General features: G+C 43.3%; 1 protein-coding gene across 3 annotated transcripts in view; it reads right to left on the bottom strand.

Moving 5' to 3' along the window:
* The window catches only part of Adam23 (ADAM metallopeptidase domain 23), a 173,130-nt gene extending 152,450 nt beyond the window's left edge, over nt 1-20,680 (bottom strand). For all 3 annotated transcript variants that reach the window (XM_048344883.1, XM_048344882.1, XM_048344885.1), the window contains exons 1-2: nt 20,467-20,680; nt 19,069-19,286 (exon numbers count right to left, since the gene is read on the bottom strand). In XM_048344883.1, the coding sequence (XP_048200840.1) occupies nt 19,069-19,286; nt 20,467-20,680 (432 nt within the window). The remainder of the gene's footprint in view (nt 1-19,068; nt 19,287-20,466) is intronic.
* Nucleotides 20,681-25,429: the final 4,749 nt, after the last annotated feature.

Here is a 25,429-nt window from a genome sequence, read left to right on the forward strand (position 1 = left end):
GCCGGGCTCCAGTGGCTCACATCTGTAATTCTAGCTACTCAGGAGGCTGAGATCTGAGGATTGAGGTTTGAAGCCAACCTGGGCAGAAAAACCCCCATGAGACCCTTATCTCCAATTAACTACTCAAAAACCAGAAGTGGAACTGTGGCTCAAAGTAGTAGAGCACTAGCCTTGAGCAAAAGAGCTCAGGGATAGGGTCCAGGCCCTGGGTTCAAGCCCCATGACCAACAACAAAAAATGTGAATCCAGACACACAAGAGGAATAATAAAATTAAAAGCACATAAAATATAAACTATAGACTTAATTAGGAAGGAGAACAGTAATAATTAACCATTGCTGAAAAGTATTTTACACACCATCACAAAGCCAAAATAACAATATGACATCATTTCAACATCCCATTGATTCGGAGAAGCAATATTCTGAGAGAAGAAAAGTCCTTATGTCACATCAGACAGATGACAATAATTAGGAAGATAATTACTAAGAGTTCGTTGTTTTTAGCAGAAATTTAGAAAAGGAGGAGAAGCAGCCTATGAACTCTTCATGGCTAAGACACATATCCCAATATTTTTTTTTTCTCAAATTTTTATTGTCAAACTGATGTACAGAGAGGTTACAGTATCATATCCCAATATTTTAGCTCCTAGTCAACTGTACTCCAGGGTCTAAATGAAAAACGATTGTGTTCCTATGACACTACTGGTTTTTTTCCTGGTTAGGATGTCTGTATTATACTGTCAAAGGTTCACCATTGCTACATTCCATTTCAAAACCAGAAAACTACCAGTGGCAAATGAAAGTATTTATTAGGTTTGGTTTTATTTAGAGAATTGGAAGAGAGGGAGAAAAGGCAAATTGTCTAATTGGGATATTATATCTACTTATGGAAATCATCATGTGCTTAAGAGTACAAGTAGGGTAGGGCTGGGACATGGCTTATGTGGTATTGTGCCTGCCTAACAAGGTCAAGGTCCTGAGTTCAAATCCTGGTACTGCCAAAGGGAAAAAAAAAACAGAAAAGTAATATAATACAAATATTTGAAACCACATCGTACCAACCATACCACACTGGTAATTAGTTCCAAGAAGAAATCAGTTCACCTTACAAGCCACTAAAATGCCTGACCTCCAAGCCTACCCAGGAGTAACCTGATTATTGGAAATGATTTAGGAAAGACTCCCTTCCCCTCCCCATTCCCGGAGTAGGACACACAACTGTACAATCAACACAGCTCAGGAGACTACAGTCTCTTGGGACCTCACACATACAAACTTCTACTTTTTTGTTCTGCTTTTAGAAAATGTCTCACTATGTAGTCCAAGCTGGCCTCAGAACTCAGTTCCTCCTGAGTGCTGGGAATACAAGGATAGGCATGCCTGGTTCAGTCACTCCTTAAATTGATTTACATCTCATCTATACCCAAAACTCATCTGTACCCAACACATCACAGAAGGAAAGTCTACCCTCCCCACTTCTATGGCCTCAAAATAACTCCTAAATCCTGTTTTTAAAATAATAATAATAATAATCCCTTATTTATAAAAAAGTAATCCACAGCCTTGATTTCTTTGGTGTCTAGCCTGTCAATAATAAGCATCATTTGCTGAGTACTTCCTATGCTACAGGCACTGTGTGAGCCACTTGCTGTGCACCATCCCATTTCCGTCAGGCACAGTGTCTGGAGTAGAAGCTGGTTGTAGTCAAACTTTTGCAAAGCTGTGATAACCTGGAAGCAGAAAAAAATGGAATACAGGAAAACACAAGGGCAAAATATTGCCCCAAGGACATGCCTCCTACCTCCCATAGGCTCTACTTCCTATTGTCACCACCTCTTGATAATGCTTTCCTGTTTGTAAGGGATTAGTCCACTGATTAGGTCAGTGCTAATTGTTCTTGAAAATACCCTCAAAGACACACCCAAACGAGTTCTTGACTAATCTCCTGGGCTTCCCTTAATCCAATCAAGCTGACAACACTATCACAGGCAGCCTTATTGTTGTCTATATTATTAATATGGAAGTGGAGGGCTTAGAGAAGATTTAGAAAGAATAAGTCACTTACCCTAGTCCAAGTAGCCACATATTTCTCAGCCCCCAACTATTCTTCCTCAACTAGGCAGCAAGAGCTACTTTTGATATTTTGGTATCTATCCAAAAGACCACAAACAAAATCACAGTAATGCCACCAGCACAACAATGTTCATCGCAGCACAATTTGTAATAGCTAGAATCTGAAACCAACCCAGATGCCCCTCAGTAGACGAATGGATCAGGAAAATGTGGTACATATACACAATGGAATTTTATGCCTCTATCAGAAAGAATGACATTGCCCCATTTGTAAGGAAATGGAAGGACTTGGAAAAAGTTATACTAAGTGAAGTGAGCCAGACCCAAAGAAACATGGACTCTATGGTCTCCCTTATTGGGAATAATTAGTACAGGTTTAGGCAAGTCATAGCAGAGCATCACAAGAGCCCAATAGCTATACCCTTATGAACACATAAGATGATGCTAAGTGAAATGAACTCCATGTTATGGAAATGATTGTTATTTCACAGTTGTAACTACTTTCAACGTCCCATCTGTATCTGTAGCTTCTATTATTGATGATGTTCTTGTATCACCTTCCAGTGGTTGTACCTACACTATCTCTGTAATCTTATCTGAGTATATTGGAAACCGTGTATACTGGTATTAGAAGTAGGAAATTGAAAGGGAATACCAAAATTGAGAGACACAGGGTAAAAAAAGACAAACAACTACAAAAGCAATACTTGCAAAACTGTTTGGTGAAAGTAAACTGAACACCTCGGGGGGGGAGGAAGGGAAAGGGGGAGGAGGGAGGGGGGTATACGGGACAAGGTAACAAACAGTACAAGAAATGTATCCAAAGCCTAACGTATGAAACTGTAACCTCTCTGTACATCAGTTTGATAATAAAAATTTGAAAAAAAAATCTGTTAGACTTTGTCATTATGATAATGACTGAGAAAAGCAATTTCAGCAAGTAAAGATTTTTATTTTGGCTCAAAGTTTCAGAGGTTTCAGTCCGTGGACTAGCAGCTCCATTACTTCAGACCTACGGTAAGGAAGACTATACTGATGGCAGAATCAGTAGCAGAGGCTGCTCACCTCAGGGTGGCCAGAAAATAGGAAGAAGGATAGAGAAAGGGCAAGGAAGAGCCCCTAGGGACACATCCCAGTGACCTATTGCCTCCAGCTAGACACTCAACACAAGGGCCAGTGGGGACCATTCATATTCAAACCATGACAACAGCTTAGGAAAACTACCTTATTTGCCTCACAAATAAATGGATCTACCAGATCATTACAATGCCAATTTCCTTGCTTTGAGGCAAAATATCTCAATGTAGAAGCTCCAGCTGCTGCATTTCACAAGCTGACAAAAAGTTTAAATTGAGTATTATGTCATTTCTTTACTTAATAAAAAGAATTAACCCAGGCATTGGTAGTTCACTAACGTAGTAATCGTAGTTACTCAGAGGATCAAAGTTTGAAACCAGCCTGAGCAGAAAAATCTGAGAGCCTCCATCTCTGAAATAACTAGTGAAGTGCCAGACTTTGAAGTCAGACCCCACTATACCACGCAAACCCTACTTTACCACACGAACCTGAGATAAGCAGGCCCTGTGAGCAAACCCAGGACAAGCTTATTAGGGCCCAGCCCGTCTAGAACTCTAACCACTGGGAATGCTTAACTCTGACTGCCCCCAGAATGCCTCGAGCCCTGAGCCAATCAGATTTGTAACTGTGTCCTAATCTTGCTTGCTTGAACACATGATTGTTGTAACTTTGTTTTTTGCCTTTATAAGCCCTGTGTAATCGCAGCTCGAGGCTTCCTCCTAACCTCCACTGTGTCGGTGGGTAGGGCGAGTTGCAGCTTGCTTGAATAAAGCCTTGCCTTGCTTTTGCATTTGGGAACGTCTGAGTCTCGGTGGTCTTCTTGGTCGTCGTTTTACGACTTGGCATAACATTTGGGGTTTCGTCCAGGATAGCCCCAGAGACCCCCAAGACCCCAGACTCCGAAGGTAAGGAAACAGCGCTGTTCATTTGTCTTGTCCTGTAATTTGTCTGTTTGTCTGTTTTGCTTTTGCTTATTTCTTGAAAGGGCTGTTGAAGCGGATGCGCTTACTCGGCAATCCTGGGGAGGCTGGGGAACACCCCAGACTCTCCTTGTACTTGGGTCCACCCCTCCTGCACCCTTGCGGGAGGCTGTGGGCCAACTTAGGTCTGCTCCTGCTGCTTAGCTTGCAGGAGGCTTGTGGGCCAACCTAGGAGATCTCCAACTCATAGCTTTTCTGTGTGTTGTATTGTTTGGGTTTTTTTGTAGCCTTTTGAACTAAACATCTGATCAGAGCTATGGGTAACGTTCTATCTTGGGGACCTCCATCTAGCCCCCTAGATTTGACCCTAGCTTACTGGAGGGAGGTCAAGGAGATAGCTCAGAATCAAGGTGTGGCCCATAAGGAGGAAAATCACCCTGTGCAAGTCAGAATGGCCCATCCTTGAGGCTAATTGGCCACCTGAGGGGAGCTTTGAATTGACGCCCCTCATTTAGGCTATCTAGACCAGATTCCTTATAGACACCTGGAGGGAACTAGTAGACAGGGACACTCCAGCTTGGGTTCGGCCCTTCTTAAAATGTTTCAGCTGTGCCCTCCGTTCTGGAGGGTCCCGACCAGTCCTGGCACCGGCCCCGAGTCCTGACCTGCAGCCGTCGACAGGGGCAGACACGGGGCCAGCCCAAGCCATCCACAGGTGGCAGGGAGTGACCGCACCACTCTGTGCTGTCGTCCCTGTGTTTGTAAGTCTGACAGTCTCTTTTGTGTCAAACCTGCATAGCTCATTGGAAAGATGTACAGGCGACAGCTCACATTCAGTATGAGTGTAAAAATGTTTTACTAAGACTATCAAGCCCTGGAAAATGAGGCTGGAGAATGCTAAAATCATATATTAAAGGTTTTGTCTTAAAATTTGCGTGTTGCAGGAGTAAGATTGGCAAAAATATCTCTTGCCACTGGAAAATGTACGGCCGATGTTTATTTTGAGAGCTTTAAGATCTTTTGAGTATGTATGTGTGTGTGCATGTGTGAGTGTGAACATGTTCAAGACTGTTAGCATGCTGTAAAATTGAGTGAGTTTAAGTTTAAATTCAAATGGTCATCAAGTTTGGGCATTACCAAATGCTTTAAAGGATTACTGCATTGTTTTAAAGAGGAACTATAGTTAAAAAATGTTTAATTAAAAAAATCAGAGCTAAGTGTCAGAAATTTGGATGTAAAAGGATATATATTAAACTAATGGGGATAGAAGTAAACTCTCATTAACTCTATGTATGTAGGAAGAAATGGCAAAATGGGCCAATGTTTCTCACTAATATATTGGAAAGCTGAATGGATAAGTATTTCTAATTGTAATTCTTGCATTAAGGAAAAATTGTCATTTGAGTTCAAAGGTCTTCATGCCATGCAGTAACTGGGACTGAAGAAAGAAAAAAAAAAAAAAAGAGGCTCTTTTGAAACAAGCAGTCTGTAGGCAAAGCGGCACCTGGTTTCAGAATGCCTGTGAGCTTCAGTTTTTCCAATGCAGATAAAGGCTAAAGTGTTGGGTTAGTAAAAAGGCTTTGGAAATCAAGAATACATTTCTAGATAAGAAATTTGGAAGTAAAATTGTCCTAAATAATTACTGCAAAGTGAGAAAATGAGAATTATGGCTACCAAAATGTTTAATTGCCATTCCAGCTTCTTAGTAGGTTTTTTGTAACAGTTTCCAGCAGGCTCACAGAGAAGCACAGGTTATTACTACAAGTTTGTCAAGATCTAATACTGGCCCTTAATAAGTTCCAGGTAAGAGCATGCTTAAAAACTACTTCTGTGTGGACCACCTTGTTGCTTTTAATTGTGGAGTAAAGTGGCCTCTTGTAAGACTCACTGATCTGAAATCTGCAGTTCGAAGCCAGCCCGAGCAGAGAAAGGTCCCTGTGAGAGACTTGTCTCTAATCAGCCAGCAGAGTGCTGGGAACGGAGTTGTGTGGAGCTCAAAGTGGTAGGGTCCCAAGAAGACTTGGAGTGGATAAAGAAAATTCCCATGGCCCACAAAACCCCGAACAGAGAAGGAAACAATGACTGGTGGAAAACTTGTGAAGGGAAACTTATCTTGCCACAAGGGCTGGGTAAGGGGACCCTTAAGAAAATCCACCAAGCTTCTCACATGGGAACCCGAAGAATGCAGGACTTGTATCCACCCAACAGCCCCCCTTTAAAGCCAAGGGACCAGAGTTGTTTGTTTTGTTTTTTTTTGTTTTTTTTTGTTTTTTGCCAGTCCTGGGCCTTGGACTCAGGGCCTGAGCACTGTCCCTGGCTTCTTCCCGCTCAAGGCTAGCACTCTGCCACTTGAGCCACAGCACCGCTTCTGGCCGTTTTCTGTATATGTGGTGCTGGGGAATCGAACCTAGGGCCTCGTGTATCCGAGGCAGGCACTCTTGCCACTAGGCTACATCCCCAGCCCCAGAGTTGTTTTTGGTTACTACTTTGGGCCCTACTGGCACATGCCTTATCTCTATATCATCCCCTAGACAGACAAGCCATTGAAATGGACAGAATGGAGCCATGATTGGCTCCCAAGGTACCAAAGAAAAAAGGGAGAAATGAAGTGCCAGACTTTGGCTGGGGATATGGCCTAGTGGCAAGAGTGTTTGCCCCATATACATGAAGCCCTGGGTTCAATTCCCCAGCACCACATATATGGAAAATGGCCAGAAGTGGCGCTGTGGCTCAAGTGACAAAGTGCTAGCCTTGAGCAAAAAGAAGCCAGGGACAGTGCTCAGGCCCTGAGTCCAAGGCCCACGAATAGCAAAAAAAAAAAAAAAAAAAAAAAAAAAAAGGTCAGGGACATCCCCAAGGCCCTGAGTTCAAGCCCCATGAAGTGCCAGACTTTGAAGTCAGACTCCACTTTACCACGTGAACCCCACTTTACCACGTGAACCTGAGATAAGCAGGCCCTGTGAGCAAACCCAGGACAAGCTTATTAGGGCCCAGCCCGTCTAGAACTCTAACCACTGGGAATGCTTAACTCTGACTGCCCCCAGAATGCCTCGAGCCCTGAGCCAATCAGATTTGTAACTGTGTCCTAATCTTGCTTGCTTGAACACCTGATTGTTGTAACTTTGTTTTTTGCCTTTATAAGCCCTGTGTAATCGCAGCTCGAGGCTTCCTCCTAACCTCCACTGTGTCGGTGGGTAGGACGAGGCCTGAGTTGCAGCTTGCTTGAATAAAGCCTTGCCTTGCTTTTGCATTTCGGAACGTCTGAGTCTCGGTGGCCTTCTTGGTGGTCGTTTCGCAACTTGGCACAACACTAGCAAAATGTCAGGCCAGGAGTTTTGGTGTAAGTAGTAAAGCATCAGCTATGGAAAAGAAAGCCAAGCAGGAGTACAAGGCCCTATGTTTGAGCCCAAGTAGGGGGGAGAGGGAGGGATGGGGGAGGGAGGGAGGAAAGAAAAGAGGAGAGAGAAAAAGAGGAAAGGAAAAGAAAGTAGTTTAACCAGCTCTTACTGAATTCAGTTTGTTTTGGAGACCTATTTCTCCAAACTTCATATTCCTATACAATCTACAAGAATACATTTTCCAAACAAAGAAAAGCTATTTGTGGAATGGTTCAAATATCTGACATATAATTTGAGAACACCAAACACAACACTCATACTCTCCCACTTGTTCAGTATAAGTGAATGGAGAATCTGATAGAGGCAAAAAAAAAAAGATAGATAATTAATAAGGAAAAATACCATACATAAGCAAAGTATTCTACAAATGCCAACAGTTTAAATATGATATTTTCCTGGAATACTCATGGGGCAGGGGGGCGGGAGACAACAAAACCAGCTGGCAACAGAGTGATTCCAGGGTAAATATACGTGAAAGTGCATCCGGGTACATAGTTTAGGTAACACTAGCTCACAGGTCCCTGTCATCAAGAAGAAAGGTATCTAAAAGGGTCAGAAATCTGTATCAATGTAATAACAGAGATCACTATATGTGATAAAAGAACAGGGGCTTTAGGTCTAGAGACCAAAGTTATCCACATTCTGATCAGGCTGATGATTCTCATGTTCTACATCTGACCTGACCTCTTCATACTTAGGTTCATCAGCCAGAACACTGAAATGACACTCTTCTTGGTGGATACACTATGTGGATTATGTGAAGTTATAGATATGACAATGCTTAGGTTCAAGACAAAAGCTAACTACTATATGTAGAAAGTGGACAGGCAAGTTGATTTAATGCATTTTACTTAGCTGAAAAGGTAAATGTAAGGAGACACATTTCTAAAGATTGGTTTGTACTATCATAAGAACCCATCTGCAACAGCACTATTATACATCCAGCCTTACCAGGCCTGTTGATAATTAAAACTACACAAAGCATCCAGTTAAGTGATTGCGACTACAACTTGATAGAGCAAATTCTTAAACATCATCATCAAGGAAAATGAAGCTCTGAAACAGAAAACAGAATTCAGCAGGTACTCAGAAAACAAAAACCAAATTCTTCCTTGATCTGGAGCAGTGATTGTTGTTGTGTTATTCTGTTGGGTTGGGTTTGGGTTTTTCCTGGTAATGGAGATCATTCTCAGGGCCTTGAACAGTCAAAACTACATCTACAGTCCTTGGAGAATCTTTTTCTTTTTTTTTTTTTGGCCAGTCGTGGGGCTTGAACTCTGGGCCTGGCGCTATCCCTGGGCTCTTCAGCTCAGGGTTAGCACTCTACCACTTGAGCCACAAAGCCACTTCTGGTTTTCTGGTGGTTAACTGGAGATGAAAGAGTCTCATGGACTTTCCTACCAGGACTGGCTTTTGAACCTTGATCCTCACTCAGATCTCCTGAGTAGCTAGGATTGCACACATGAGCCACTGGTGCCTGGCTGGAAAATTTTTTTATTTTATGATATGCCTTTATCTATGCTTAGATTTAACTACTTCTAAATTTAATCTTGAGCCCCACTGAGGACAGGAGGTAGTCCAGGAGCATATGTACTCCCTACTCACCTGGAATGAAAAAAAACATGGTAGGATGACTCTCTCAAGTGGGCACTGCCAAGTGGATTGGAAAGAGGGGAGTGTCCCCAACTACACCTCAGTCCATAGCAATATAGCAGATCTGAGTCCATAGCAATATAGTTAACTGGGGTCCTAGTCATAATTCTATAGATTGGTTTATTTGAACATAAGTATTCTTTAATTAAGATCTATCAGCAGAGGAGACTTGTCCAACTTTTTCACCTTTAAATAGAAGCTTAAGAAACAACATTTAGAGTTTGGTTAGTTCTTGTGAAGAAATTATCTTCCAATAATAGAATTGAAAGTAGGACTCAAATTCATTCATCTGTAAGGTTTCCAAAGAGGAAATTAGCTTCTGTCCCCCACTTTCACTGGAAAAGACACCTACATAACAACTTCATTCTAAGCACTGAGCTAATTCACAGTCGCCCAGAATGAGTGCCCAGTGATGCAGGATTTTATTCTAATTTCCCATGAATGAGTAGGATTGTTTTTAATGTCTCATTACCCTGAGTAAAATATCATAACCTGATCTACCCTTTTTATAATAAAAACCCTAGTAATAAATTCTATTACTATTGCACTGAGTTTTCATAAATGCTAAACATGATAGATCCCCTGTAAAACTCAGACATTCTGTGGGCTTTGGATGAATTACAAGAATGAATCGGTCTTTCATAAGGGTAAAGTGCACCTGTATTAATTGTGAACTAAATATTTTCTTTGAATAAAGCCGTATAATTATGGACATTCTTGAAAGGATAAAATATTTCCATTCAGAAAACTCATTCACTAGGAGCAATTAATTACTCAGATCTCAAAGATGGACGTGGCAGGATCTGCTGAAGCAGGAATTTAACACAATTTGGACTTCAAAGCCTGCAGACACATTTTAAAGCTTTTCCACAACTGCCCCAAAGTTTGAATAGATATGTATTCAATCATCCGGACAGAATTTCCTCCTCCCATGTACTGACCTCTGGGTAAACAGACCTGAAAAAAAAATGCTGCCAGGAGAAGCAGAGAACAGGGGTGGGGGGTAGAGCTGGGGGAGGGGGTTGGGGGGTAGAAGAAGAAAGGCAGAAATTCTCCAGAGGATTTTACACCCTCTCCTCAGCTCCACATGGAAAATCTATCTAGCTGAAATTATGCTTGTTGAATGTGAATAAAAGGGGTCATGTGATGCAATAAGTGTTCCACTGAGATTAATCTGTCAGCAATGGGACTGATGGATTGACAGTGACAGAGACACCAGGCAATGACAGGAACACAATGCAGAGAGAGGAGGAGGGATGGATTCAAGGAAGTAAAGTCAGGACTTAATAAGCAACTATTTGTAGTCAGGAGGTAAAGGACAGAGAAGAGCCAAAGATAACTCTAAGGTCCACTCTGAGATTCCTGAAAAACCAACAGTATCACAGAAAAGGACAGCTGTCTTCCTGCCTGCTTTACTTTCACACTGTGTGGTGAAGTCACGAAGTCTGGGCAATGTCACCAGGCAAAGACGGTAAGAGAAGGACTGCAGTACAGTCTGGTAACTAAACCTGAGAATAAGTAGAGACCGAATGACACCAGTTACATAGTTAGCAAGAATGAGTCAGCGCATGAGCAGGAAGAGCAGAAAGTATTGCTGAGGACCCACACAGTAGCAAGACTTTGAATGGCACAGCTCAGCTTGGACTGCCCAAAGCAGTCCATGGTAAAATGATCATAAACAGTCTAGTCCTGAAGGAAGAAAAAGGTCCAAACTGAAATGTCCACAGGGACCAAGCAAGCAACAGAGACAAAGAAAGTCCAACACACACGGTGCCTTAGCCTATTTTCTGGGGCTGTAATTGAAAGCCACAGACTAGGTAATTTATAAGGAGTGGAGGTTCATGTAGTTCATGGTTCTGGGGGTTGGAAGCATAAGAGCTTGGCATCAGCACCTGGAGAGACCTTCTAGCTGCATGGTCACACAGCTGAGCAGCTCACATGACAAAATAGATCACATGCAAAGAAGCTGCAGTCATTACTGACATTAAAGGGTGAACCCTACGCTCGGGGCTTCTGCTAATCTTAACTACTGATTCCATCACTAACATATGAATTTGAAGGTTAAGTTCCCAAAGCAAAAATTTAGAAAACACTTTCAAATGAAAAGTACCAAGGAATGGAGTGAGGGTGGGGCTTCAGTAAAGAACTCGTACCACCGTATCTATATGACGATGACTGCCTAACTGTCAACCTGGGCCCATTCTCCTGCCTCTCTCTACCTCATTGCCCTATTTTATCTTCCTCAGGAACTTGGGATGCCTGTTCCTGTTGCTGTCTGTCCCAAGTTCATGGCTTGTCCTCTCCTGTTAGAACACAAACTCTATTTAAGCCCCAGGACCCCTATTATGTGATATGGAATAAATCCAACCTCTCTCTCTCCCTGCATGTCTCTTACCATCCCCAATATACCCTATCTTTCTCCAGCATGGGCTCTACAAAGAAAAGGTTGGACTTCAATTCTGGCTCTGTCTGCCTCTTCATCAGCTCTTAATCCTTTTCGAAGCAGAACTTTGAACGACTGCATCTACACCACTGGACTTCTCGAGCATTAAGTAGCTTAATTTTCCCATGAATTGCAAATGTACACTGATGTGTGATCATCTGAAATGTCCCACACTTGGGTTCTCCTCACTCACTCCCACATGGAACTGTGTATGTCCCCCTGCTGCTCCAGTGTCTACTCTACTGCCCTGTGGGTTCTACTCACACCACTTCCTGCACTAGCACAGCTCCTACTGCTGTAGAGCTAGACCATCTCTTTCTTCACAGATATGATCTTTTCCAACTTCTCTAGGCAAAAACTGTTCTCTCCTTCAGTTCTTACAAGTGAACCACACACCATCAGCTGCCTTGATTCTGAAACGCTACCCATGAGTAAGGGCAGAGACTGATGCTACTCTTAGTCCTAATGCCCTTTTCTCCAGAGCCTAACACAGTGGCTGGCTCAAGAGAGGTTTTCAATGAATGTGAACTGAATAAAACAAACCGGAACACTGAACAGATGTAAATCTGATTTATTGGAAGGTGTATGAATAGATAAGCACATCTTACTCCACCATCAATCCCATGACAATGACAACTACCACCACAGGGCCAACTTCTGATTAGCTCATTCACAGTGGGTAACAGTGATAAAGATCATCTGAGAACCACTACTATAGGAATCCCCCACTTACCCAGGGAGAACTCACACCAAGACCTTCAGTGCATGCCTGGAACCACATACAATAACACCCCTATACATACCATGTTTTTCCCTATACATACATACCTTTCATAAGGTTTAACTTATAAAATATGCACAGTAAGAGATTAATAAGATCATAGAAAAAATAAAACCACACACTATAATAAAAGCTGATGAATCTTCTTTCCTCTCCTTCCCTCTCTATTTCCTGTTTTGTTCTACTGTACATATCTTCTTTTTACCTACCACTGACCACAGGTAACAGAAATGGCTAAAAGGAAAACTATGAAGGAAGGAGGAGTCTGGTTAGGTATTTCTGCTATGTTAAGCAAAAGTACACAGACAATACCAAAATCACCTCTCCTAATGATCTAGCCCAGTGCCAAAAACACCCTATATATATCTTGAGGTTCTTTTTTTTTCAACTTGAATATAACATGAAACTGCAGGGGAATCACTACACTTTGACATAGGAGTGTCCAATGAGCAATTCACTCAAGAGATAGTTACTGAAGGCCTACTTCATGCCAGCCATACAAATAGTGCCATTCCAAGTTTGAGTTCTAGGGCTATGGTTTAGAAACAGCTGCTTTGGAAGTCCTAAGAAAGTCAGAAAGGCCCCTAAGGCTGATCTGAAAGCTGGTGTTGAGACACAACTGATCCGAGGCAAGGCGATGTGACAATGCAGACATGCCAACTACCAAAGTCATACACCCGAGTCAGGACAGAGCAGTGATGCCTCCTATGCTGGTGCTAAGGCTAAAACTTCTAGAAAAAAAAAATTCCCCATGTTCCATACAGTAGAGGATTTTCTATTGACTTTTTTTTTTTTTTTTGCCAGTCCTGGGCCTTGGACTCAGGGCCTGAGCACTGTCCCTGGCTTCTTTTTGCTCAAGGCTAGCACGCTGCCACTTGAGCCACAGTGCCACTTCTGGCCGTTTTCTATATATGTGATGCTGGGGAAATGAACCCAGGGCTTCATGTATACTAGGCAAGCACTCTTGCTACTAGGCTATATTCCCAGCCCCTCTATTGACTTTTTAAAATTAATTTTTGATGATAAGGGTCATGATAAGACCATCCCAAATTCTAAAAATGTGTGAGAACACTTCACAGAAGACACCTGGGACTCCTGGTCCCACTCTGAGGAAAACAGAGCAAAGGGACTGAAAAGTCAAGAAATGGGGAACCAGCCTCGTCCTAAGGAAGAGTGAGAATACACGGGTATTCTTTCCAGGCCACATCAAGCGGTTCACCTTTTACTAAGACAGAGCAGACAATATAAGTGATCACTATGACCAAAACCATTTATGGCTGGGGGCTTAGCTAAGTGGTAAAGTGTATGCTTAGCATGCATGAGGCCCTGTCCCCAGCACCAAAAAGGCAACAAATAATTAAAAACTGGGCTCACTACACTTGTCTCTTCTGTGCCCTCAACCTAGGATTGTGGGAAGTAGAAGATGCTTGTTTACCATAAGTCAGTCCATTGACAGAAGTTTCTTTTGATTCGATGATTCTGTTCATATCTGTCCAAACTCTGGGTCCCCTTCCCACACTTGCCCCAACACAGTGCCATGCTAATAAATCATTCCCCCTCCTTCCCAATCAGAAGAGAAAAGAGTCCTGGCTGACCAACACAAAAGACAAGTTTTCTGTTGTTGTTGTTGTTGTTGTTTTGGTTTTTTTATCTAGGCCTGGGGCTTGAACTCAGGGCCTAGACACTACCCCTAAGCTATTTTGCTCAAGTCTAGCACTCTACACCTCCACTTTGGGCTTTTTCTTTTTTGGTAGTTTATTGTAGGTAAGAGTTTCACAGACCTTCCTGCCCAGGCTAGTTTCTAACCCCAATCCTCAGATCCCAACCTTCTGAGTAGCTAGGATTACAGGTATGAGGCACCAGCGCCCAGCTAAGACAAGTCATTTTTTTTTTTTTTTTTTTTTTTTTTGGCCAGTCCTAGGCCATGAACTCAGGGCCTGAGCAATGTCCCTGGCTTCTTTTTGCTCAAGGCTAGCACTCTACCACTTGAGCCACAGCGCCACTTCTGGCCATTTTCTGTATATGTGGTGCTGAGGAATCGAACTCAGGGCCTTATGTATATGAGGCAAGCACTGTTGCCACTAGGCCATATTCCCAGCCCAAGACAAGTCATTTTTAACCAAAAGAAATTCTCAGGAAAAGGTTCCTTCCTGAATTTTCCTAGGAATAGCCTTTACAGATTATCTCAAAATAAATAAATGAATAAATCTAAAATGTTCCTCCTGGTTTTTAAGTAAAGCAGGTACTGGGTGCAGACTTAAACAAGTGGGGGGCATCCGCATGGAGCCCTTCCAAGGGTGGACTTTTAATCATACTTTTGCACTTAGACACATACACTCTCTACGTGTAAAGTTAAGTCTTGATAGAAAAGAGATACAAGGGCTGGGCACAATAGCTCACACCTGTAATTCTAGATACTGAGAGTCCCAGACACTTAGAAATTAGAGATCAGAAGGATAAGAATTCAAGACCAAAAAGCACATGACACTAACTGTAAAATAAAGCAAAAAAAAAAAAAAAAAGTCTGGGGATTTGCCTCAAGTGTTAGAATGCCTGCATAGCAAGTTGGAGGACCTGAATTCAAAACCCTAGGACCACAAAAAATAAATAAATAAAAATGCTTCAAAGCTGACCTATGTAGGAGGCTGAGATTGGGAGGAATTTGGCTCCAGGCTATCCCAGGAAAAGACCCTATCTACAGAAAAAGAAAAAAAAAAGCGCATTTCTGTCTTCTCAACTACAACCAGAAGCTTACATAGGAGGCTATCAGACCTGGCTTGTCTGGAGCAAAAAATAAGACTCTATCTCAAAACAAACAGAGCAAAATGTAAATGATGGGAGGGGGGGTCTGGAAGCATGCATGGTTCAAGTAGAGTACCTGCAATAGCAAGTATGAAGTTCAAACTTCAGTACTATCAAAGTGTTAGAGAGAGAGAAAAAGAGAGAAGCAAAATGTTCTTTTTCCTTTCACTCTCACAGAATATTTAACCCACTTTTTACCTCATTGGGGTGGGTAGTTTTTTTCCTACATACTTGGCAATTCAAAGATTCTCTTCTGACAAAACTGGGTGTCCACTATTTCAATTCAGTGCTGAGAGCATCCATCTGGAGATAGCAGCAGAGCCCAAAGACCATTCTGTCCAGGAACCTCCACATGTGCTGTTGTCTGAAAGCTTGCAGAACTCAGTGCTTTTGGATTTTATGGAGGCTTTATTGATTAAATCACTAGCCATTGATGATCAACTTAATTTTCAGCCCCTCTCTCTTCTAGAGTGGAAAGAGAAGGACTGAAAATCCAAACCCTCTAATCATTCTTCAATCTTTCTGGTGCCCAGCCTCTATCCCAAAGCTATCTAAGGGGCACAGCCACCAGTCATTATATTACCAGAACAAACATGCTCTCGTGGCTCCAGAGATCCCAAGACTTTTAGAAGTTGTGTGACAGGAAATAGGATGAGGACCAAAAACACAGTTTACAATATCACACAAAACAAAATGCACATTTTTCCATTTAGCCTCAATACCTGCTACATGGTGGCAAAAATGACTTCCTATATAGTGAGAACTATTTTATTATATTTACTTTATTATATTGTTTTGGTTTTGTTCTATATTTTTGAGGTACTAGAATTTGAACTTAGGGCTTCATGCTTGCTAGGCAAGTACTCTACCACTTTAAAAAATTTATAATATATCATCAGAAAATAAAACTGTCTAGAAAGAAAACTGAGTCTGTATAGGCACCAAAACTCAAAGAACACAACTACTGGTCTATGAAATAGTTCTCTGTCTGTTCTGGACTATCTTGGTTTATGCCCAGAATACCAGCATAATTACTAAGAAGGCCCACTTCGGTAAAAAAAAAAAAAAAAAAAAAAAAAAGCACAGTTTGGAGAACCGCTTATATTACTCTATTTGGAGAACCGCTTATATTACTCTATTTGGAGATTTGAAAAGAATCTTAAGCATGTATTGAGAAAGAAACATTAAGGTTTTTCAGAAACAATAGCATGTCCAGGGGTGCTTGTCCAATCTGTCTCAAACTCCCCAATTTTGAAAGAGTTAACAAGTATTTTAACATTCATAGCTGTTAGGTAATAAAGACTCATCACCACGGAGTCTTTATGAAGCTTCTTCAGATATAAATGTGGAGCTTGGCCTTGCAACCTACATCTGGGAACTTCCCTCTCCAAATCTCCCCCCATCTAGGCATCTAGGAGAGAGGCGCAGTGATTCAGCATTTCTAAAGCATTCATTAAGATGTGCTTCAGTGCAAGGGAATCAGGAGAGGAAAAAGAAGAAAGGTCCACAGTTCTCAGACATTAAAACCAAAACTGACTCCTGATCAAAGCAAAACTGATGAAAATTCTCAATGAAACCTCTGTAAAGCAGCCAAACTGACAGATGTGACTTGCATGACTGTTATTAAGACAGGTCATCCTAAGCTACAAATGCTACCTGCATATGGGATACTTTTTGTCCACTAGTTCATAGGCTGCTGAAGAAACTGAAGTAGAAGGAAAATCATGGATCACAAAAGGAAATGCCAGGGCCCTTCACAAATAAGAACCACACTGTTAATAGCTGTGTGGAGCCAGTTTTTAGAGTCTTGCTATGTTGTGTGTGTGTCTCCCGGAGGACAAATCATGTCTCTGCCATCCTTATAACCCTTAACTCTTATCTCTGAATCCTGAGAATACAGCTTTAGCACATGAGAAACATCCAACAAATATACACTGAATTAAACTATTAATAAATGAAGGAACATGATTCCCAATTTAATGTCTGCATAAACATTCTTTTCAAAAGTAGGAAAGAAACACAACTACCAGGCTGGGTGGGAGTGGAGGGACTGAACCATTCCAACAGCTAGGAAGCGTTGCTCAGTGAGAAATCTATTCCTCCATGTATGCGGTAGGTAAAGGTTTAACAGACTTTATTATAACAGAAAGTCAGATGTACTACAATTAAATCATGTCCCACACGTAAAACAGCCCTATAGGCTAAACTATCAGACAAGCATTCATCATAGCCTCGAAAACCTGTTATAGACAAGTTCCACTGAAATTTTGTTCCATATCTCAGTTGAGAGGGGCTTGGGAATTCCATAAAATGGACTTTGAGGCCATTTCTGGCTTCCTCCAGCAACCTGTGCAAAGGCACTGGAGTAAGAGAATTAGGTGGTTAGCCATCATAAGGAGAGCTATAAAATTGTCTTCAACACTTTTTGTCAAGAGGGTCTGGGATGTGCCTTCAGGACACATTAACTCCTCCCATCCATAAGAAAAATGAGGAGACATGACATGTTAGTCCATTAAATCCCAGAGAAGCTTCTGGAGAAAAGACCTTGACAGAGGAGAAACCCAATAGCTTAGCCAACGTGGGCAACCATGTGGGAGGGAAAAGTTACTTTCTCTACCAATGTTCCATAGGAAGGACACATTTCTGGACACTTGACTTGTTTAAAAAGAAAACTGTAAAAATTAAATATCTGGGTCTCTGAAGTTTTATGATACTTCTTTCTAACTTTGGTAGAATTACCTGAAAGCCTTGAATTTCTATCTTCTGGTTTGTAAACTGGGCATAGCGTTATTATTCACCTAAATTTCAGTAAACTAATACAAACAATGATGTACATCATAGATGTTTTTCCTAATTTCTACATGTTTAGACAGTGACAGCTCTCCTCAACTGAATAGGTATATCTCAAAATGAAATCTTTAATGCACAGATTTTACTATCTACTTACAGTAATGGATTGAGGCACTGATAATCTACTGCGTAAATCCATCTGGGGTTCAAAGTATCAGCAACTCAAACAAATAGTAGGAAGCAGGCAAAAAGACACCTTAAACTCTGGTTATAAAACCGTCTTTTTTAAATTCAGCAAGATGTTCTAAACCAATCTAAAAGCAAAGCAACTGTCCATATTGCACACAAAGTCTTGAAAGATGATGTCAACCAAAATTGGCCTTCATCTTATGCAAACCATTTTTTTCTGGTTTGCATACTCTTTTGAAGTACTAAGTCGTGCCAGGTATAGTGGTGCAAGCCTGTTATTGCAGCACTAAAGAGGCTGAGGGAGTAGGATAGAGAGTTTGAGGTCAGCCTGGGCTAAGCAGCAAGGCTCTGTATCAAACACCACCCTTCCCCGCCCCCCCTACACAGAATGCTTTAATAGTTTTTAAATGTCAAATTGTTTACCTATCAAACATAGAAAGGCAATACTTTTTCCCTCTTGATCAGTTACAAAAAGTAAGCATAAATTAAACACTGAAGTTCTAAATGGAACAGTGGGGAAAGTTGGCCAAAGAACTTTTTGTAACAATCTTGTCCGCGGGAAATGAAGGATTTATACGATGGGAGGGAGAATCTTGTACCCTTATGTAAAGGCTCCCAGAAACCAATCAGGACTATAAACACATCCACTCTATTGTGTAGTGCCCAATGTACCTAGAAGAGACATGGGCCATCGCTCAGCTATCAAGCCTGTAAAGCCATCTGAACATGTCAGTCCCAGTTCAGCCAATGAAGAACCAACTGCACACCCTGTCCCAGTAGATTCCAAGTTAATTCCCTCCAGTTCCTCCCCTATCACAGAATTAATTGCTTTCTTAATAAAATGCTGCAGTAAAAATGGTGAGATCTGATTATGGCAGAAAATCAAATCAAAAGAAAACGGTTCATGGTAGCTGATTTGGCATACCCAGCCTCCTGCCTACCTTATTATGTTTGTGCTGGTGTCTTGCCTTTGTATCAAGAACATGATAAGGGCTCTCTGAGTCTTGGTTGATGTAATATATGAGTCTTGAAGGCAGTGTGATTTCTTTCTGCATTACATTGCTGTAACTGATATTACTGCTGCTGTTCTGTTGCACTGGGTTGTCTTCATCTACCAGGACTCTCAGGTTTTTTTCTGCAGTTTCATTCCAATGCGGAGCTGGTGGGGGACAGGAAGCACAAAAACACACAAACACACACATATACGTGCAATAAATACAGAAGTTCTAAAATGCATTTCTCCATTAAGTGCATGAACAAAGTTTTATATTTCTAAGCAGGTTAAGAAGTGGAGACAAAGAAAAGGCAAGTTATGGTTACACTGAAAGGGCCTGAATAGGTTAGTAGCCAATAAGGCTTTTTCTGTACCCATTTTCTAGCCAGCTTCAAATCCATACATGTAAAATTTCTGGGGAGAGGGCAGAGTGGATTTAAAGGAGAGTCATCAAGTCCACATGCTCAAGGGTCCTGACCCTCATCTCCACCCTATCTCTGGGTCCACAGAAGCTCCACTGTACTCTTCCTCAGTAGTACCCCCATGTGAGAGCTGGGAGCAGTCATTCCTAGGATAACTTGAGTGTTGAATTCATGGGCCAGAATGTTAATTGATTCTTTTCAACAAAATGGACAATTCTCTTTTCAACTTAAGAGATGAGAAGGGGGGGAGGTCTTTGCCATAGAGGGATACAAATGCTGGCAGCTTTCCAATTTATTTTTCTTTCAATGCCAGCTTTGGGTTTTCAGAGATTTCCAATCAACGATGTGTTGAACTTTGTATCCTTTACTTGCTCATTATAATCACAAGCATTTTGAACTAATACCAATCAAAAGGTTCTTGACAAACGTATGTCCTTGGGACTCTTAATTTTTTGTCTCTTCCCCCCCCCCCCCCACACACACACACCTTCCCCCGAAGTAGGGCTCCCTCACCCTAATTTGCAAGCTTGCTGGAAAGCATTATTATTGCCACTGTTGTTACCCATTACACCCTTCCGCATTCATCTTAAGGCTGCACCAAAGCACGAAGCAACTTGCTCCCTTCCTTGGGTTCCCCTCCACAAGTTCCATGGAGATCACTGACGGACCCGGGGTCCGCTAAATACCTCCCCGTGGAAGCGACAGTAACGGGGACGAGTTAGTGGTGAATGCAACCGAAATGGACTTGCAAAAGTGCACTGGCATGGGGTCTGGGAAGGAGAAGGGTGGAGAGAGGCAGCCAGGGCGGCTCGGAAAGGCCAAGCCAGGGACACGTCCAGAGCGCACGGACCTGCGTGCCCTTCGCTTTCCTTTACAGGGCCCCGGGGGGGAAAGGCGAGCCCGGGGCACGGGGCCATACCCACCGCTGGGCGCCGCAGCCCCCCGGGCGCGGGGCCGGGATGAGGCGGCGAGCGCAGGCAGCAGGAGAAGGACGAGGAGCAGGCGGCCGGGCGGCGCGCGGGCCGGGGCGCGGGCCGGTACCGGGCCGGAGGGGCCGCCGCGGGGGCCGCGGGAGGCGCCGGCCAGGCTGCAGCCCGCCAGGGGCGGCCGCCAGGAGCTGCTGCCGGGCGGCTTCATGGCTCATAGCTCCCGGGCGCAGCTCGGTGTGGCTGGTGAGAGCTCGGGGCTGGGCGGCTGGGCGGCTGCGGGCGGAGCCGGTCACGCCGGTTGGGCGCGCATGGTGCCGCGCCGCCGGCAGGGGGCTCGGGGTTCGGGGTTCGGGGCTGGGCGGCGCGCTCCCCTCCACTGTCCTCCCGGCCCCTCCCGGAGTGGACCGCAGAGGGGAAGGAGGGGTATTCCCCTCCCCTCCAACTTGGAGCCTCCCCAGCGCCCTCCCCGTGGCGGGCGCGGCCGCTCCTAGGACTGCGGGAAATTGCTACCCGGCCTGAGGATGCTGAGGCTGCGCGCGGGGCGCGGGCACGGGGACGCGCGGCGTGGCGGGGGGTGCGGGGGGGGGGGGAGGTGGAGAGAGAGAGAGAGAGAAAAAAGAGACCGGCGCGGGCACGCGCGGCGCAGGCGAAGGGGAACGGGCGCGCGCGGCGCGGGGGTGCGCCCCGCCCCCCCCCCCGGGGGAGCGCGCCCGAGCGGGGTTTTGGGTACGGATGCGGATACTGATGCTGTTGCCATCGCCGTTGCCCGGCACAGGACGCACTGCGCATGCCTTACGGTGGGGGCAAGGGAGGAGCGGCGGAGTGATGCAGCATCCCCGGCAGCCTCGGAGGAGGTGACGGTGGCACCTCCGATAGGAGGGCGGGGGAGGGCAGGTTGGCAGTCCGAGAGGAGCCCGAGGCGGAGAAAGGAGAGTGCGGGGGCTCCCGGGCCAGCACCAGGCCTGATCTGGAGAAAACAATCTGCCACCAGCCGACCTCATGTGCCCTTCCCTGTCCCAACCCTCTCCTGCCAAGCATTTCCTCCTCCTCCTTCTCCTCCTTCTCCTTCTTCTCCTTCTTCTCCTTCTTCTCCTTCTTCTTCTTCTTCTTCTTCTTCTTCTTCTTCTTCTTCTTCTTCTTCTTCTTCTTCTTCTTCTTCTTCTTCTTCTTCTTCTTCATTTTTAGTTATACGTAAGGTTTTTGTGAAATTTAACATGTCAATTTATATCTGCAAAAGCATTCCCTTCTTTAGCTCTTAACAAATAAACGTTGGTTGTTTTTGTTTTGTTTTGTTTTTTATTTTTAAAACACCTCTGCCCCACACTCAGCTTTCCAGTGGGATCGCGGTGGTCAGCACGTTTGGGCAGGGCTGGATACCTCCCTCCACCCGGACCCGGGTCCTGCCCGCCTTCTCCAAGGGGCTTGGAGAAACACCGAGGCACAAATGTGTTTACTCAAAAGTTCAGGCAGTCTGATTGGGCGTATATTTGGACTTACTAGGGGATGGAAACAGATTAGAAACCAAGAGAGTGTGTGGCAGCTATCTTGGGAAATCTGTCGTTTGTCAACTCTGGGGGTGGGCAGGCATTTATGAAGACACGTTTCTATATTTGAGATCCATTCCTAACTTCTGCAAAAAAAAGAGGGGGAGGAAAAAACGCAGGGAGCGGGGTTATTTTCTCTCACTGTTGATATATATATATATAAAGCCATTTCCCTGACATAGGTTGGATAAAGGAGTTACTAAATCTGGTGGCCTGGAATTAGAGCTTGTGACACATTTCTGTCACCCAAGTCCCCTAGTGCAAATATTAATTTACTCACTCCTCTAGTCACTGTATGGTAATGTCTTACTCTGTTATTTGTATCTAAAATGGGGATAATAATATCCTCAGGGAAGGGGCAGAAAAGGTTAAGGGAAGGCTCAAGGATATCTTGATTCAAACAAAAAAACTGGATATAAAGCACCAGAGAGTGTTAACTATCTTTTCTACCCCTGCTTTACAAGAAGAAAAGTGGGAGGAAAAAGAAAAGAAGGACACAGGCAGAGACACAGACAGAGCACACAGATGACTTAAGATGACCAAGCTGTTAGAGGGTTAAATAGTAATTCTAGCTCTCCTCTTCCATATCGGAGCTGCGATGTTTATTAGCACATACGTGTGTAATTAATGTTCCCTCCCCCATATTAGGGCAGCAATACTTTTCCTTTTTACCCCCAACTGTGTCCCTAGGACCAGCACCATATTTGTGATTTTAAAAAAAAAAAAAAGAAAGCTCTTGAAAATGCTGTGTTCAATAAGTAAACAACTCAGCAGTGCCCATAAACCAGTCACGCTTTCAGCAGGCTGCAAATGCTCCATCTCCCTGTACTTGCCACCACCCGCAGGTCAGCCTTTCTCCGCTGCGGGGCCCTCCACACCAGCAGGTCCTGCCGAGATTTTCTTAATTTGCATTTGATACGACGTATATTCTGAAAGAAAGGCTGGGAGGACAGAAACCAGAAAGGAGATTTACAAGAGATAGAAGAGAAAAGGAAATGAAAGGAGAAAGGTGCCCAGATTCAAATTATTCAAAAAGACATTTCTTGTCATTGCACAACAACTTCTCTGAGATGCTCCAATAAATAAACTAGCAGAACTGGACCTACTGAACCCAGCCAGTTATAAACCCCCATTCACCATTCTGCATGCGCAGGGTACAGGGAAAGGACTCGATTTAGTTTGCATAAGAAGAAGAGATATTTACAAAGGGAGATGTTGCTTTATGCTCTATAATTTTAATAAAAACTGAGTTTATGGAACTTTACTGTTTACAGATTGCTGGAGGTAAAAATAATATATTAGCAAATGAAACAATAAATCCTTCTGCAAATGTGGTCCTTATGTATGTGGGAAGATTAAAAACAGAACCAAAGCTGGGTACCAGTGGCTCATATCTGTAATCCTAGCTACTCAGGAAGCTGAGATCTGAGAACTGCAGTTTAAGCCAGTCTGGGCAGGAAAGTCTGAGACTCTTAACTCCAATTAAATACACACACACACACACACACACACACACCAGAATCAAACATTCATTAATGAGTCAATTTGTTAGTTTGGTTGAGTATTTTTGGATATTTTTATTGCTACAGCATTTACTACTAAATATTCCCCTTCCTGCCCTCATGATATTAGTGATTTTCTTAGTCACTTACCATCCAGAGCTTTATATACTCTGCATTCACATGTGTGGATATCATCTTTCACTTACCAAAAAGTACTGCATCTTGGTAGCTAAGGGAAGGATTTGGAAAGCTGGGCTAGAACAAAGAAAATAAATGGACCAGAAGGTTGAGTGCTAGAATAACACTGGTTACAAATGTGCATTGGCTCCTAGTGCCTTCTGCAGTGATTTGGCTAGAAGACTAAGTGTGGGAAACTGTTGTTCATACAGGTGAAGGTGGGCAGCCATCAGTAAATGTAAAAAGAAGGAAAGAAAGAAAGAAAGAGAGAGAGAGAGAGAGAGAGAGAGAGAGAGAGAGAGAGAGAGAGAGAGAATCAGGGGCTGGGAATATGGCCTAGTGGCAAGAGTGCTTGCCTTATATACATGAAGCCCTAGGTTTGATTCCTCAGCACCACATATATAGAAAACGGCCAGAAGTGGCGCTGTGGCTCAAGTGGCAGCGTGCTAGCCTTGAGCAAAGAGAAGCCAGGGACGGTGCTCAGGCCCTGAGTCCAAGGCCCAGGACTGGCAAAAAAAAAAAAAAAAAAAAAAAATCAGCAAACACTTTTTTGTTAATAGTTATATGGTAAATATTTTGGGCTTTATGGTCTGTAAAGCATTTATTTTTCCTTGATTTTTTTCCTTGTCTTTTCTTTTCTTTTTTCTTTGCCAGTTCTAGGGCTTGAACTCAGAGCCTAGGAGCTGTCCCTCAGCCTCTTTGTGCTCAAGGCTAGTGCTCTACCACTTGAGCCACAGTACCACTAATGGCTCTTTCTGAGTAGTTTTTGGTGATAAGAGTCTTGCAGACTTTTCTGCCCATGCTGGCTTTGAAACACAGTCCTCAGATCTCAGCCTCCTGAGTTGCTAGGAATACAGGCGTGAGCCACCTGCACCCAGTTTGTTATTGTTTTTTGTTTTGTTTTTAGTAATACTTTAAAAATGTAAAAATCACATAGCCTGCCAGCTCTGTTTAATAAACTCACCATTTTTCCTTTGCTTATTGTGTTGTAATTGTTATTGTATTTTGAGAAAGTCTTACTCTGCTGTCCAGGATGGCCTCAAACAGGACGCTTCTGTCTCCCAAGTGCTAGAATGACAGATGTACACCACAATGCCTGCCTCAACCCACCATTTTTATCAGCAACAACAAAAATGTATGGGAGTTACATACTAATATACGTTAACTTCAAAATTCCCATCAATTGCATTGTGTCTTGTTCTTTTTTTTTTTTTTTTTTTTTTTTTGGCCAGTCCTGGGCCTTGGACTCAGGGCCTGAGCACTGTCCCTGGCTTCTTCCCGCTCAAGGCTAGCACTCTGCCACTTGAGCCACAGCGCCGCTTCTGGCCGTTTTCTGTATATGTGGTGCTGGGGAATCGAACCTAGGGCCTCGTGTATCCGAGGCAGGCACTCTTGCCACTAGGCTATATCCCCAGCCCCTGTGTCTTGTTCTTCATGTGCAACAATATCTGTGGCTGTAATCCTAGAAAAGTTTATTCTTCTTTGTCATTCAGTTACATACTTAATAAGTCATCACTAAATTCTTTAAAAAAAAAAATAAACTTTGCCACATAAAGGGACTCCTAAAGTGGGGGGGGGCGGGGGGAAGCATTTCTTGAAAGAAAGTAGGTGAGAGGTACCAGTGTTGAGCTTCTGGGCCTTCTGCTTGCAAGTCAGTCACTCAACTATTTGAGACACACTCTTAGTCCTGCCCCTCCCCTTTTATTTTCAAATAGGGTCTCATGCTATGTGTGG

Source organism: Perognathus longimembris, chromosome 4 (assembly GCF_023159225.1).
Source record: "Perognathus longimembris pacificus isolate PPM17 chromosome 4, ASM2315922v1, whole genome shotgun sequence".
Lineage (NCBI taxonomy): Eukaryota > Metazoa > Chordata > Mammalia > Rodentia > Heteromyidae > Perognathus > Perognathus longimembris.